Source organism: Citrus clementina, unplaced genomic scaffold, assembly GCF_000493195.1.
Source record: "Citrus clementina cultivar Clemenules unplaced genomic scaffold, Citrus_clementina_v1.0 scaffold_6, whole genome shotgun sequence".
Lineage (NCBI taxonomy): Eukaryota > Viridiplantae > Streptophyta > Magnoliopsida > Sapindales > Rutaceae > Citrus > Citrus x clementina.
In genome coordinates this window covers 15,858,967-15,875,318 of record NW_006262139.1, presented here as the reverse complement: position 1 = coordinate 15,875,318, position 16,352 = coordinate 15,858,967, and the positions used below count along the sequence as shown (strand labels likewise).

Here is a 16,352-nt window from a genome sequence, read left to right as displayed (position 1 = left end):
TAAGTTTGAGTCTCACTAATCACTAGTGTGTATTTATTTTAATTATCATCTTTTTTAGTTTGAAAGCATTTGGCCTTTAAGGGAATGACCGAGTGGTTTTCAAGTAATTTTATTTGATTGACCTCTCGTTTAAATAAGAAGAGAGGTAAAGGGCTAAAAATAAATTTATACTTTATATATATGTGGTGACAAGCTAAAAAAAAAACACATATTATAATACAGTGTATTTTCTCATGTAGTATATTAAAATATGCATTTTTTTTCACTTATCACTTAGTTTAATAAACTAAGAGTGTGTTTAAAATTAAGGTTGAGCAGCTATAACTTAAAAGGTATAGCACTAAAGTATTTGGTAAACATTAGCTGATGTACCTTGTAAGCTATGTTGATATGATTTTTCACTTGTATAATGAAAAATATATTATATCTTTAATGGATATTATCATTTTCCTACTAAATGTATTCTGACACATCATGTCAGTACCACGGTTTAGTAAAAGTAAACCATTAATTTACCACAAAACATTTAAACTGTTAGTATTTTCCCACCATTCACTTAAAACTCAATTAATATGTAATGAAAAATTCATAAAAGCTCAATTTTACCCTTGGAGCATAAAAGACGATTTTACCCTTTAAGAAGGAAGAACAACAAATGATGATTTAATTACAAAATTCATAAAAGGTTAAAAGGTTAATTACATGGTCTTTTAAAAGGTCAATTTTACAAAATTCATAAAGGGTAATTTTTGCCCTTTAAGAATGAAGAACAACAAATGATGATTTAATTATAAATTCATAAAAGGTTAAAAGGTTAATTACTTGGTCTTTTAAAATGTCAATTTTACCCATGGAGCATAAAAGACCATGTAATTAACTTTTTATGAATTTTGTAATTAAATCATCATTTGTTGTTCTTCCTTCTTAAAGGGTAAAATCGTCTTTTACGCTCCAGGGGTAAAATTGATATTTTATGAATTTTCCGTTACTCATTAACTGAGTTTTAATGGAATGGTGGGAAAATACAAACAGTTTAAATGTTTGGTAGTAAACTGATGGTTTTACCAAACCGTGGTACTGACATGATGTGTCAGAATACTTTTGGTGGGAAAATGATAATATCCATATCTTTAATAATTTCATCAAAATTATTATTTAAAATTTATATTTACTATATATCACTAACTTTTGTTTCATAGTTACAGTTTTTTTCTACAACAACTGTAGCTTAAAAGATACAATACATCAATCTCAAACGCACTCTAAAAAATCCTTCATTGGAATCTATGTATGTATATATGTATATGTATATGTATATGTATGTGTGTGTGTGTGTATGAGTTAGGATGTAATTAGGAATATAGCACTTTAGTTAAAATGACGGGACCCACTACTAAGAGGGTGAAAAAAAAAGGCCAAATTTGTCTTTGCGACAACCAAAGTTTAATTTGTTAATGGAAATATTTGATTACCCCTGACTAGAACAAAAAAAAAAAAAAATTTGACCACTGATTTTATGTAATTCATAAATATCCCGTTATATTTTATGGGTGAAGCTATTTGAACCCACATCTTCTTTACACTTATTTTAAAAATAAATTCATTATTAAAAATTAAAAATTCTCGAAATTACTCTTCACTAATCCGTTTCTCTTTTTATTTTACAATTGTATATTCTCTTTCTACTTTCATATTCTATAAACTAAATATTCAATTTATCTCTCATTTGAATTCTTTTTTTTTTAACTTTTCTTAATATATCATGATCTATATTTCATGCTTTTTATATATAAGAAAATTTTTTATATTCATTAACTTTTACATTTGGTAAAATTAATCTATTAATATTCATTAACTTTCATGATTAATAAAATTTTTTTGATATTCATTTTTAAATGGTGGGTTTTGTTCCTCTATAGCTAATGATATCAATTATTTGTAGTTAAAAGAATATATCTAAATGAATTAATGATAATTTGTGAAATTGAGAAGAAAAATAGAAGAAAGAATAAATTTAAGTAATTTTTTCAAAAATTATTTAGATAATAAAATTCTTAAATAAAAAGAAATTGTAGAAAATAAATCGGTGAATTCAAATAGCCCCACTCATGTTTCATTTTATACAATTAATGTGGGATAATTACATTAAAGGGGTGTGATTTCAATTTGTTAAACCAAGAGAAAACGCAATAAATGTAATTTAAAATACGTTATAATGCCTATAAATTTAATATGTTGATAATTTATGCTAGAATTGGAATGTCTAATTGTTTGTCTTTTTTTTTGTCTCAAAAACTTTAGAAATTTGCCCTGTACATCAAATTTCTGGTTACTGTATATATAGGCCGGCATTTTTTAAAAAATAAAAAAATAAAAATAAATCTGTGCGGATAATGCAGATTATGATTTATGATTTTTGTTACATTTCCGGCGCACAGCCTCAAATTGAGCAACACAGCTACAAGTTCATCGGCTCAGCTATATAAAGAAGGGCATTACCGTCAATTAACCAAAAACCTTCCTCCTCCTTCCCCATTACACTCTGTGTCTTAAACGTCTTTACAAACACGCCGCCGTCTCCTAGAAATGGACAACGTAAATTCCGATCATACCCCTGACCGTCAAAACGGCGACCGAGTTAAGCTCAACGTTGGAGGCAAACTCTTCGAAACAACCCTATCAACGATCCAATCGGGCGGTCCAGATTCGCTCTTGTATGCTCTTTCGAACCGCCAAAGCGACGAACCGAACCCGATTTTCATTGACCGTGACCCGGACGTCTTCTCTGTTCTTCTCTCTCTGCTCCGCTCCAATCGCCTCCCTTCAACCGCCTCCCGATTCTCCAAACAAGAACTCGCCGATGAGGCCCTCTACTACGGCATCGATTCGCAGCTAAAATCGGCGATGTCTCCACCGCCGCTCCAAGGCATCGACGCCTCAATCGTCTCCACTGTGCGTCCCGCAGCCGACGCACTTCCCTCCACCTTTACAGCCTCTTCCGATGACGGATCTCTTTGGATAGCACACGGCGGCCAGATATCCGTCTACGATTGGAACCTCTCCCACTCCGTCACCGTCCGTACGCATCTCGACAACATCACCTCGATCCGCCACGTTTGGTCCGACGTGGCCGCCGTCGGCTCCGATTACTCCTCGGGCATCCACTTCTACGATCTCTCCAGCTCTCGCCACGTGGCGTCAGCTCACTGGACGGATCCAAGCGATCCGCGAATCTACAGAGCCACCGTCACCGCCATCGCCGACTCGCCAACCACAGTGTTCTCGTCGTTCGTCTGCCCGCACAAAGAGAACAGTGTCCTCTTGATCGACAAGTCAACGCTCCAGATCTCGTCGGAGATCGGCAGACAATCGGGAGCCTCGTCAAAGAACATGGCGGTCGGAAAGCTCACGTGGATCCCAGCCACGGGGGTGGTCCTCGGAAGCGCCATCGCGTGGGGGGCGTTCGGTTATTCCGGCTACGTCCGAATGTGGGACCCGCGGTCGGGAGAGGTGGTTTGGGAAACAAACGAGCCAGGCTCGGGACGGAGCGCTAGGTTCGGTGACTCGTTCGCGGACGTGGACGTGGACGTTGACGAGTTGACTTTGTTTAAAATCTGTTCCAAGTCGGGGGATATAGCGATGGCAGACTTACGTAATTTAGGGGAAGATCCGTGGGTATATATGGAGGACAAGAATCCCAGCATGATTAGTAGTAACGGTAATAATAATGGGGGAAACAAGTTGATACATTGTTACAAAAATCAAGTGTTTGTGGGGAGAGGGGGCAGCTTAGAAGTTTGGTCAAGAGTTCGAGAGGGAAGAAATAGAAGTTGTAGTGAGGGATTGTTTAGAAGAAATTTTGTGGATAGAGCAGAAGATTCGGGTAGGGGTGCAATTAGTAGAATCGATGCCGGGGGGAATAGATTGTTCGTCAGTAGAGAGGACGTTGAGGGCATCGAAGTGTGGGAGAGTTCAAATCTTTCTGGGGTAGTTTGCGTTTTGTGATCATCTGGGGACTTGTGTGTGTATTGTTGGATACAAATGCTGTACAAGACTTTGTAGTGTTATTGTACAAATTCTGAGAATTTTTAAAATAAAGCTCTTGTCGAATTGAATGAGGAAGCCTGAGTTATAGATTTTAGACTTAATTTGTAGTCCACCTTGAAGGTAGGGCGACTACTTATCTCTGCCCATATAAACTAGGGTTGCATTTTGGGCAGCAGAACCATCCTTTTCTTTCCTTCTCCGCTTAAAGTCGTATGTGTGAGGGCTTGAGAGAATCTTAGGAGGAACGTTCAAGGGATGTGCTACAAAGTACAAAAACTTGCAAGCACACTGATAATTGATGTATATTGTCAACTAATGGAAGTTCGTTTCTTACATTTCTGCTGCAAAAGTGCGGCTGTGTGTTATTTTTTTGACTTCACAATTCCATTCACCCGCCATTGCGCCTATACATTCCCTCATTCACTAGTAAAACGCTGTGGCACAAGAGAAGTGTGTATGCTGAGAAATTTAAAATAGATGTCGTGGGATTGATAGCAACATGCTTGCATTTTCGAATCATAATTTTGATACATGTTCTTCACACGACATGGGTTTTGAATTCTTCCAAGTCAGTGTCAATGCCTAGCAGTTATTCAGCAAAGAAGGGAGATATCGTATACCAAAATACCCATTACCAAATTCAATTATTATGGACTTTTGCAATCCCAAACAGGAAAAATGATGGGGAAAAAAACGCGGTATGGTCAGCTTTCATCTCTCCAGGGATTGCTTTCAAAAGTATCACTCTTTGTCCTCACAAATTTTCCCTTCTTTGCATGTAATGATTAAGAAATAATCATAATAATAACTAAACTAGCAAAAATGAATTTAGCCATGCTAGCAGCCGTGTGAATATATTGCACATTGCCCCTAGATTGGCTTTCGCTTAATATCCAAGTCAATTGGTTTACTTCATAAAATCCAAAGCACATATGATGAGCATCTCACAAATGTCTTTCTTATTAGAGATATGCACACAAAGGGGAGATGGGAAACTCGGATCTTCCTTTGAAAAAGCTTGGCAGAGCAGAATTTCAACCAAGAGATTGTTTCGACATCGCTCTTAACCACATCACGCTTTTCTGGGATGCTTCTTTATTGACATCATTCATACCCATAAATTAGACCCTGCATTCCCAAAATCTTTCCAAGTCTCAACAGGCCCACTTCATTATTTCTTTTTTCTCTTTTGAGGTTCAGTTATTTGCATTTTTCCTTTAAATTGTGTAAGCTCTTTGTCCATTTTCCTTTTAACAATTTCTTGAACTCATCTGGGTTTTCTGTAACTTTTCACTTTCTTTTTGCAGAAAGATAGTGCGAGTGACACTATAACTTAGAAATGCTTTCCTCCATTGGCCGAATCACATGTAATAAACTAACTAGTGTATTTTATTATATAATAAACCCGATGTTTATAATATCTTTGCTTGTTTCTCAATTTCTTGTTGTTCTCTTCAATTGCAGTTCTTTTTTGGGCTGATATTTTTGCTGCCTATGCAATGTGGGTGATGATGACATACTTAACAAACGTATGGAAGATCAGCTTAGTGCGTGCTGCTGCCATTGTCAATTTCTTTTGGGGCACTGTCCTCATGCTGCCTTTAGCTATACAAAAGCTCGTTGATACTATCATCAGTAACTATTGGATGCTTTTGGTCTCCAGTCTTGCTTATAGTGCTGTACGATAGTTCCTCTTATAGCGCTTTCAAAATCAAGCTGAATCACAACTAGTACAAGCGTGCCCTAATTATAGCAGTAGCTTAGATCACAAACAACTCTGTTTTGCAGGGTATGGGATTCTTGACAATGTCAACACCACCTGTATTAGCTGGGGCTATGGGCACCTGCAGTGAATACAAGCCTGAATGATTCGGCGAGGGACAGAAAATTCTCTTTTACACAGCTTTAGGTCTGATAGCCTTTGGAATGTCAGGTCACTTGGTCTCAATTGGAGGGTTCATGGCAGATCAAATGACAGATTCGAGAGCAGAACAAGTTTCCATGCGTTCCGCCAAGCTGTTTTTCTTCAGCTTCTGCGGGGTGGTCTTAGTTCCTATAATTGCACTTACAGCATTTCCTTACATAAAGCCTTGGAAAATCAGATTTGGGATTCCAGCAATATTTACTGTGGTAGCAACACTTGTTTTCTTAAGTGGCTCTTGTTCTTATAGACGTAGGAAACCCCTAGGGAGTCCACTCACAACTGTCTTCAGAGTCTTTGTAGCCTCTGCACTCAAATTGTTTTATAGGATCCCAAGGAATGCCTCTGAGCTCTATGAGAGAGATAATGTTGATGAGATTTATGTTGTGCAGCATACTCGCAGCCTCAGGTTCGTACTCTCTCCAGTGTTTACCATCCACGCAGATATACTCGACAACTAGTAACTTTATATTTGGATTTTGCAGGTGCCTAGACAAAGCTGCAATTATATTACCGGACAAGACGCTAGAGCAGCAAGAAGGAAACAGATGGAGACTATGCAGAGTCACAGAAATTGAAGAAACAAAAGGTCTTTTACGAATGATTCCAATTTGCTTAACCTTCATCATACCAGGAGTAGTTTCTTCTATTGGGTTTACTTACTTTCTTGAGCAGGCAGACCATTTAAACCGAAAAGTTGGAAAATTAAGCGTCCCTCTTCCAATACTCTTATTGTTTTATGACATAGCAAGGACACAATTCACTAACCTCTATGCAAAGTTTCTCAACTCCTTTGGTGAATCGCAAAGCAAAAAATATGCTCCTGCCATTGGATTTGCAACGTCAATGGTTCTAGCAATACTATGCTGCATAACAGCAGCAAAAGTGGAGACTCGAAGGCTAGATGTTATTAGAAGCCACGGTTTAATTGACAAGCCTGATGATAAAATCCCTATGAGCATGTTTTGGTTGCTCCCACAGTTTTTACTCCTCGGAGGCTTTGATGGGGTTTGTGAAGTAAGCATTGCGTGCTTCTTCATTGATCAGTTTCCTCCCTTATTGTTCAAGTATGTGGCACATATTTTCAGCTGTACTTTAGGATTAGGAACTATGGGTGGTGTCCTGTCCATTTACCTTGTGGGAATCATTAGTGAACGGAAAGGGAAGCAGAATTGGTTTCAAGACACGCTTAATAAGAGTCGTTTGGATAATTATTACTGGGTATTGGCTGCACTTACTGCTGCTAATCTTGTTTTGTTCATTGTTGTTGCAATATTGTATGCTTTCAGAGATTCGAGGTTGGAAAATCTTGAAGAGACTGAATTTGAAGAAACTGATGGGCCTTTCGAGGATGATGCCGAATGTTGTTGCTTCTGCTGAGCAAAAGATTTCATAGTTCAAGACTTCACAGTTTTAACTTTTAAGATTTCTCATCTCACAAGTCAGGGCAACCGGGCAATCCTTGTATTTTTTTTTTAATTATTATTGTTATTATTATTATTATTTGTTTTGTAGTCATAAGATCGAGGCCATTTTGAGCCTCAATTTTTAGCCAAATCAAGCAGCCAAGCCTCAGTATATATCTATGATAGCTTTAATTATTATTGTTATTATTATTATTATTTGTTATTACTATAACTCCAAAATTAAATATATATGCCCCAAATGATATATATTCTACTATGGAGCTCCCAAAAAGAAAATTAAAAAAGAGTTGGACTATTGGCACCCTTACATAATTCTTTTAAAATCCCTCTTCTATTATAATTACATTTTAAGATAAATAATTTAATACATCTCACATCTATTTTATCTCACTTCACTTTTGTATTTTTTCTCTTTAAAAAAAAATTGTATTTTCTATACTATCACTATCACACTCACACATGTAATTTTTTTTCCTCAAATTATCTATAAATTTTTCTTCAATAAATAAGACAATCTATTGATAATAAATAAAACACATTCTGATAAAATTATCTGACTTTTTACATCATAATCTTATAGATAATTTATTTGATTCATTGATTTTTATCAAGAAGTTTATCACCGATAAAAATTTCATTTGTGAGAAGTGAGAAAAAAAATTAAAAGATTCACAAATTAAATGTGTTTATTTAGAAATAAGAGTAATTTTGGCATTAGGTTTAGTATAATTCAAAAGGGGGTTTTAAAAGAATTTTAGAGGGGTGCCAATAGTCCAACTCAAATAAAAATAACATTTAAAGGATGAGACCGTGTAAACAGACATTTTCATCAAGAGTGCTGCTAAACATCGGGAACCCTGAGAGAACGCTGAGAGAAACGGCAGCTTGTGCTACCGTTTCGTTCTCTCACCTCCCCCCCCACCCCACGTGAGTAACAGATATCTGTCCCCCATGTGAAAAAGAAAAAGTACTCCCTTTCAAATCATTTTCCTTCTTCGCTTTCAACAGATCCGTTCCAGCACTCCTTCTTCCTTCTTTGCAGGTCCAGCATTTTTGATGCCAAGGCTGGTATTGCTTTGAGCAAGAACTTCGTGAAAGTCGTCTCTTGGTATGACAATGAATGGGGTTACAGGTAATGTAAATCTTCTCTTTGTGATTGTTCTAATCTGTTTTTTTTTCCCCCCTTCTCCCTACCGATGCTTTGAAGTAAGTTCTATGATAGCTTTTCACGTCCTTGACATGTTCCTTTCTTTTGCAGTTCCCGTGTGATTGATTTGATCGTCCATATGGCAAAGACTCAAGCATAAAGCTGAATTTGTTGATGGTCCAAGGCCTTTGTTTTTCATGTTTCAGTTGGGTCTTAAAATCTTAATCCTTATGATTTGGATGTTTGGAATAAAGGACTAGTGCTTAATGGTCTTGGTTTTGGTTTATTATATGTTTAGTTATGAGGTTTATGGTTTTTCCCTTTTGGGGGGATTTGGAAGGCACAGAGTTGAACAATTTCATTAGTTTTTAACTTTCTTATATGAGAAACAGCCTTGTTTCTCTGTTCTTCTCATATTAGTTCTTGAATTCTGATGCTTGTGAAATCCAGCACTCCTTATTTTGCGGAGTGATTGTTTTGTTGAGAATTATTTTGGTAATTGTATTGTTGATAATTATTTTAATAATTAATTTATGATAATTGTTGGTAATTATGTTTGGTAATTATTTTGTGGAGTGATTATTTGTTGGGAATTATTTTGGTAATTGTATTGTTGATAATTATTTTAATAATTAATAATTTTGTTTGGTAATTTAAATAAGAGTGATTATGTTGTTTGGAATTACTTTTTGATAATTATTTTTGGATAATTGTTGGTAACTTTGTAAATAATTATTTTGTTGAAATTTTTGGTTGATAATTATTTGTTCAAAACTGCTGGTTGGGTATAAGTATATGATGACGATACTACAAATAATAAAGATTGAAAATAAAAGAATTAAGTATATGATGACGATACCAACATTATCGAGACATATTGCAAACAAAAAGCAAGATGGCCAAATTCAAATCACAACAAAAACATCCTTGAAATTGTCTATACTTGCCCGTACTTAATGTCAACAACAACTACTCCATAAAGATGGTTCACTTGTCAAGAAGCAATTTAGAAAAAAAAGCTACTGTAATTAGTTCGATTTAACCAAATTCAAACATCAATCACATCCATTGTTGTCTTCATTATGATGACGATACCAACATTATCGAGACATATTGCAAACAAAAAGCAAGATGCCCAAATTCAAATCACAACAAAAACATCCTTGAAATTGTCTATACTTGCCCGTACTTAATGTCAACAACAACTACTCCATAAAGATGGTTCACTTGTCAAGAAGCAATTTAGAAAAAAAAGCTACTGTAATTAGTTCGATTTAACCAAATTCAAACATCAATCACATCCATTGTTGTCTTCATTATGTTGTTGATGTAGCAAATGTTGGAAACTTCCAGATCCTTCGTACGTCATCGAATGAGAAGGATAATGTGGTTGCAAAGCATACGGCGGGAGTGGTTGCTGTAATACGTAAAAATTTAAAACCTGATATGAGATTTTTGAAATTAAAAAATATAAGTGTACACTAACAAATTGTGATTTTTAGATAAAAGCTTACTTGTTGCCAAGTATAAGGAAATGGTTGATAAAGATTGTGCACACCACCTTGGGTTGGGTATATAGGTTATTATAAATTATTATAAATTAAGAATAAATTATTATAAATTTTTCCAGCAATAATTTAATCCATTAAAGTTCTAATAATTTAAATTAAAAAAATGATAAATCGAACACAATTTAAATACAAAAATTCAATGTGGAAACAAAATTTAAATTAAGAATAAATTATTATAAATTTTTCCAGCAATAATTTAATCCATTAAAGTTCTAACAATTTAAATTAAATAAATTATAAATCGAACACAATTTAAATTAAAAATAATTCTATGTTCAAACAAAATTTAAATTAAGAATAAATTATTATAAATTTTTCCAGCAATAATTTAATCCTAAAAAATTCTAAATTAAACACATTATCATTTAATCAGTAAATGCAGGTACATTTAAATTAAAAAATTATAAATCAAACATATCATTTAAATAAAAAGATTTCTAAAAAATTCTAAATTAAACACATTATCATTTTCAAGATCTAGATCGAGAAATGAACGAACTGAAGTAATGGCCACTGATTCACTGATTGGATGAGCTGAAGTAATGGTTTGTGATGAGTAAAGAAGTGAACGACAAACGAAGGAGAAGTGAACGAGTGAAGGAGCAAGGAGAGAACTCAAACTTAGCTTTGCTTGGTCATGAGCAAGGAGAGAACTTAAACTTTCACGTGGGGGGCAGAATTCACTTGGCAAAAGTGACTTGAGTGTCGGGCCAAACGGCAGCTTTTGGTAAAAGTGACTTGAGCTGATTTATTTTTTCACGTGGGGGCTCGCTTTCTTAGTCATGTTGGGGGGGAGCTGAGAGAACACGAAACGGCAGCACAAGCTGCCGTTTCTCTCAGTGTTCTCTCAGCGTTCCCGACCTTTAGCATTTCTCTTTCATCAAAACTCGAAACTCGACGCAACAAAATGAATATATTTATTATTCCATTTAACTGTAATTCAGCAGGCTGTGCATTAATTGAATGAAAAAAAAAAAAACCGACAATATGCTTGTTAAATGAAATTCTCAAACTTGCATTCTTTAGTTCTATCTTAATGCCTTATTACCTTGTTGTTATTGTTGACACATAAGTTTGGTTTTACATTAAAACTTGAAGCCAAGGAGCATTAAACCAAACTCTAAAGCGAAACATCAACAACATCAGCAGACAAGTTGTTGATGACGACCTTATGCATCTTCAAGGAAGTTTTCAAGGAATTCAGAACTCGCATCTCGGAGAGGAAGCAACATTGCCAAGATTATGTACGCAGCAAGATTGGCTGCTGTGAATGCAGCCAACACCCAGTAATAATTATCCAGACGGCTGTGATTGAGCGTGAACTGAAACCAATTATTTTTCCTTTTCGATTCACTGATGATTCCCACAAGGTAAACAGATAGCACACCTCCAATAACTCCTAGTCCCGTAACAGCAGTAGAAAAGAGTGTCGCGTATTTGCTCAGTGAGCGAGGACACTGATCAGTGAAGAAGTCATCGATGCTTTTTTCACGGATCCCATCAAAGCATCCCAGAAGAAAAAACTGCGGCAGCAACCAAAAAAGGCTCATGGGGATTTCAGCATCAGGCTTGTCAATTAAACCATGGCTTCTAGCAACATCCAACCTTCGATTCTCGACCATTGCTGCTGTTATACAGCATAGTATTGCTGCGACCATTGATATTGCAAATCCCACGACATGAACATACTTTTTCCTTCCCATTAAAGCAAACAAGAGAAGACACCCTGTGTACATTTTAGCGACCCTTTTGTTTACATTGTTATAGTACGGCAAGAGTATTACAGTAGTGGCCTTCAAGTTTCCGACTTTTTTGTTTAAGAGGTCCGCTTGCTCAACAAAGTAAGTGTTTCCAATTGAAGAAACTACCCCTGGTATGATGAAGGTTAAGCAAATCGGAATCATTCGTAAAAGACGTTTTGTTTCTTCAACTTCTGTAACGCTGCATAGTCTCCATCTGTTTGTCTCTTGTTGCTCTATCGTTCCGTTTGGTAATATAACTGCAGCCTTGTCTAGGCATCTGCAAAATATTAATTAATTAAATATAATATCTCTAGTTGTCAAGTACGATTAATGGCGGATATGGTAAGCACTATAGAGAGAGTGCAAAACTTTACCCGAGGCCACAAGTTGGTTGCACAAAAGAGGAATCATCACTGTCAGAAAAGGAATCATCATTGTCGTTGCCCTCATAGAGCTCAGAGGCATCGCTCGGGAGCCTATAGAATAATTTGGTAGTAGAGGCTACAAATACTCTGAATACACTTGTGAGTGGACTCCCTTCAGGTTCCTTATTTTCATAAGTACATGTGCCACTTAAGAAAAGAAGTGTCGCTATTACAGTACATATTGCTGAAACCCCAAATCTGAGATTCCAAGGCTTTATGTAAGAAATTGGTATGATCGCAGCGACTGGCACCATGAACAATAATAATTTAAAGAATTCCCGCTGGATTAAAGACAGGGAAATATGTTCATTTATTGCAATTTCAAGCTGTTCTTCTGCAAACTCTGTGGATTCGACCGAGCAGCTTGAACTTGCGAAGGCTAATAGACCTAAAGCTGCGTAAAAGAGAATTTTGTGTCCCTCGACGATGCATTCAGGCTTGTATTCACTGCAGGTGCCCACAAACCCAGCTAGAACGGGTGGGGTTGACATTGTCAATAAGCCGATGCCCTGCAGATCAGAGCCTTGTCTGTGATTTAAGCTACTGCTATACATGCATGGTTAGACTTTAACAAAATCCAAATTCTGGATTGAAACATTTCTGTGTATTACTACAGGAGAAACTAATTAACTTACGACACTATAAGCAAGACTGGAGAACACAAGCATCCAATATTTGCTGATGATGGTGTCCACAAGATATTGCATGGGCAACTGCAACACGAGGACAAGGCCTGAAAAGATATTGACAATCCCAGCAGCGTGCACCACGCTAATCTTCCATACTTCTGTTAAATATTCCATCATCGTCCACATGACAAATTGAGCCAGACAGTCAGCCCAAAGAAGAGCTGCCATTGAAGAATACATTAATACTACCAGATATTTAGAAACAGGCACTGCAGGCTGAACATATATATTACACTCTAACTGGGTTGATCATTAAAATACACATGCTGGTTTGTTAGTTACCTACGATTTTAATGGCCAAGTACATTTTGGAGTGCTTGTCTGACTTGCAATCTCTTTCTGCATAAAGAAATAAATAGATTTTAAAAACCGTATCGGATCAGCTAGTTTACAAAATTAAAGAAATTTGTAGTGAATTTGATCCTAATTCCACACTAGCCAAATGGACAAATTAAAGAGCTTGCACAATTCCTAGGAAGAATAGATCAACAAAAAAAAGCCAAACTTTTTCTATTAAATATACCAAGATCTTAACCGTCGAGACTAGCAAGATTTTTGAATTGCGGGGTCTAATTTATAGCAAGAAGGATTTGTCAAAAAATTTATTTTTTGTTGACATTTTTAAAAGAGTTGTGAAAATGATAGAATATTTTACTGGTTATTGATGTCCTAAGTAGCATATAACAAAGTTTAGAAGATTCTACTAAAATAGAATAAACTCCCTTGACTCATAATGAAAAATGATATTTATACAGAGTGACCCAAAAAAAAAACAATAATAATAATAATAATACAAAGAGTATGCTATTGGCACGCCTTAAAAATCCTTATGAAAACCATGTCATAGAGTTACAATTTTATCCCTTTTTAAAATTACATCAAAGTATAACTGACATATTTTGAAATAAATATCACTTCTTCGCTAATCTAATCAGAAGTAGATTAGATGATTTTTCTTCTTTTTTGGAGATGGCCATTAATTCACTGTTATTTTAACAATTTTTTTTTTTTTATAATTCCACGCTCAATAAAATTTTACATTAATTGTATCTCTAAATATCATCAACTATATCATGCGTATATTTGATATTTACTAGTTTTTCTTTCGTCTTTCTTGTCATTAAGTATAAGTTTATTTGGTCATATTTGATTCTTTTCAAATCTTAAAATTAATTTAAATTCAAAAGAAAAATGTACTTGTCTTAGATTAAACTAGTTTTCCCTATTAAAATCAATAAATATGCGACTTATATTACTTACCACTTACCTGAAATGCTAACTAGGCAACCCAAGAGGAGGGTGAATTGGGATTTTAAAATTTAAGCTAAGCAAACCACACAACAATTTAATTTATTGCCTTAATCAAATTGAAAACAATAAATTCAATCACGTACAATATTAAAAGAGTAAGGGAAAAGAAAACAAACACAAGGATTTTTACGTGGTTCGGCAATCCCCGCCTACGTCGACGCCTCCAAGCTTATCCGCTTGAGGATTTCACTATCCAAGCCTCCAAAGGCTTCAAGTTTTTACAATTGACTTCCAAGGTGTCAATGAACCTTTACAATCAAGAGATTATCTCCCCAATCTCTTCACCCCAAGTGTTTCTCACACTTGTACACTCACAATTTGATGAGAAATAAAAATTACAACAATGAAACTCCCTTTAAGAGTGGATATACAAATGATAGCTCAATGAAGATTTAAGCTATGATGATTTTCGAATTTGAAGCTCAATATAAGTTGTGTGCACTTGTTTTTGTTTGCTTAGGTTGCCAAAAATGAATTGGTTTTGAGTTTATATAGTTTGAGCTCAAAAACTAGTCGTTATGAACATTTTGGTCATAACGGGCTTGCCGTTTAGGAATCCGGTAAGCCGCTTTTATGTTACCGTTAAGGCAAAAATTTGAATTTCAGAATATCCGGCATGCCGCTTGCGAAATTCGGTAAGCCGTTTATGCTCTAGAAGCTTACTGCCCAAAATCTGGTTTGCCGTTTAACCATATCTGGTAAGCCGCTTTCAATTCGGATAGATTCTGCCCAACATCCGGCTTGCCAGTTTTTCACATCCGGTAAGCCGCTTGCTACAGCAACTGCTACAGTGAACTATTTTTTAAAATTATAGTTTGATCCCAAAACTTTATAAAATTATATTACAACCTAAAACGTTATGAAACTTTGCAAATATGTCCAATTTCAGAATTTTTAAGTAATGTTTTGTTAATCCCAAAACTTTTTGAAATTATGATATAGCCCAAAATGTTATGACACTTTTCAAATAAGTCCTTCTCCAAAATTTCAAGCAATACTTGTTTATTTCAAAGTTTTCAAAACTCTTTCAATTAAATTATAAACTTGAAAAACAACCAATTTCATAAAATCATTTTTTCATTAAATATAAAACCTTTATAATGTAAAAATAATTATTTATTTAAAATGTATAAAAAATAATTTGAGCTTAAAAGATTAATCATTCTTAATCTTGTTTGTTATCATCAAAATCAACATTATGAAAACATATATGTTAACAATCTCCTCCTTTTTTATGATGACAAAAATTTCATGTATTTAAAGAACGATTCCTCGAATTACTCCCCCTAAATATAATCTTCTCTTACAATTTGCCAATTGGCTAAATTAACAGATTTAAATACATGGATTTTTCTCCCCCTTCATCATAAAAAAGAAAGCTTAATTGGCAAAGAAAAATTGTAGTAAATTTTTTTTTTATAAATTTAAAAACATGTATTCTTCTCCCCTTTCATCATCAAAAAGAAAACTTAAAGGAAAAGAATAAGAGTAGCAAATTTATTACTCATGTTTGTTTAAGTAGAAATTTCAACACCTTCTCCCCCTAACAACAAACATTACCTCAAATACACGTTTAGTAATATTACTCCCAAATTATTATAAATCATGATACAAGCCAACTCCATACACAAATCATCACACCAAAATATCATGAACCATTATTCCATTAATTACCAAAGCAACAACTCATAACATAAAATTATCATATAAAACAACTATGCAATCAAATCATCATTATCTCAAAATCATCATCATAACCAAATATCAATCATTAAAAGAATACTCAAAGTAAATATTATTCTTCTTCTTTTAACAACATCGAAATGATATATTACTTTGTCTCCCCCTCTGGACAATAAAAAAAGTTCAAAATACATATTATCCAAAATCATATTATATACTCCCCCTAAATATATGGCCAATTTAAAATTTTAACCAAAATGATTTTATCCAAAAACATATCATATTTATCTCTCCCTTCATCGTAAAAAAGAAAAGATAGATAGATGCAATCGAAATAAAATCATAAAAAATAATTCGATGAAAATATTACCCATTTGGTGCAAGAAAAA

The 16,352-nt window shown here is 34.7% G+C and overlaps 3 protein-coding genes and 1 long non-coding RNA gene across 4 annotated transcripts; 3 read left to right on the top strand and 1 right to left on the bottom strand.

Annotated features, from left to right (window-relative positions):
- The first annotated feature begins 2,363 nt into the window (after nucleotides 1–2,363).
- On the top strand, nucleotides 2,364–4,438 carry LOC18039891 (BTB/POZ domain-containing protein At3g09030). The gene has a single exon (XM_006429258.2). The coding sequence runs from the start codon at nucleotides 2,587–2,589 to the stop codon at nucleotides 4,003–4,005; it is 1,419 nt and encodes a 472-aa protein (XP_006429321.1). The 5' UTR covers nucleotides 2,364–2,586; the 3' UTR covers nucleotides 4,006–4,438.
- Nucleotides 4,439–5,386: 948 nt separating this feature from the next.
- On the top strand, nucleotides 5,387–7,348 carry LOC18039890 (protein NRT1/ PTR FAMILY 5.5). The gene is given in 4 exon segments (XM_024182581.1): nucleotides 5,387–5,414; nucleotides 5,512–5,726; nucleotides 5,836–6,377; nucleotides 6,454–7,348. Coding segments are annotated over 4 exon segments (1,680 nt in total).
- A 1,063-nt stretch (nucleotides 7,349–8,411) lies between these two features.
- Nucleotides 8,412–8,924, top strand: LOC112097277. Its single transcript, XR_002904943.1, has 2 exons — nucleotides 8,412–8,527; nucleotides 8,654–8,924. It is a non-coding gene; the product is annotated as an uncharacterized LOC112097277 (long non-coding RNA).
- A 2,358-nt stretch (nucleotides 8,925–11,282) lies between these two features.
- Nucleotides 11,283–13,137, bottom strand: LOC18038901 (protein NRT1/ PTR FAMILY 5.5). Its single transcript, XM_006429256.1, has 3 exons — nucleotides 12,916–13,137; nucleotides 12,230–12,789; nucleotides 11,283–12,132 (listed from the first exon to the last, which is right to left on the bottom strand). The coding sequence occupies exons 1-3, from the start codon at nucleotides 13,135–13,137 to the stop codon at nucleotides 11,283–11,285; spliced, it is 1,632 nt and encodes a 543-aa protein (XP_006429319.1).
- Nucleotides 13,138–16,352: the final 3,215 nt, after the last annotated feature.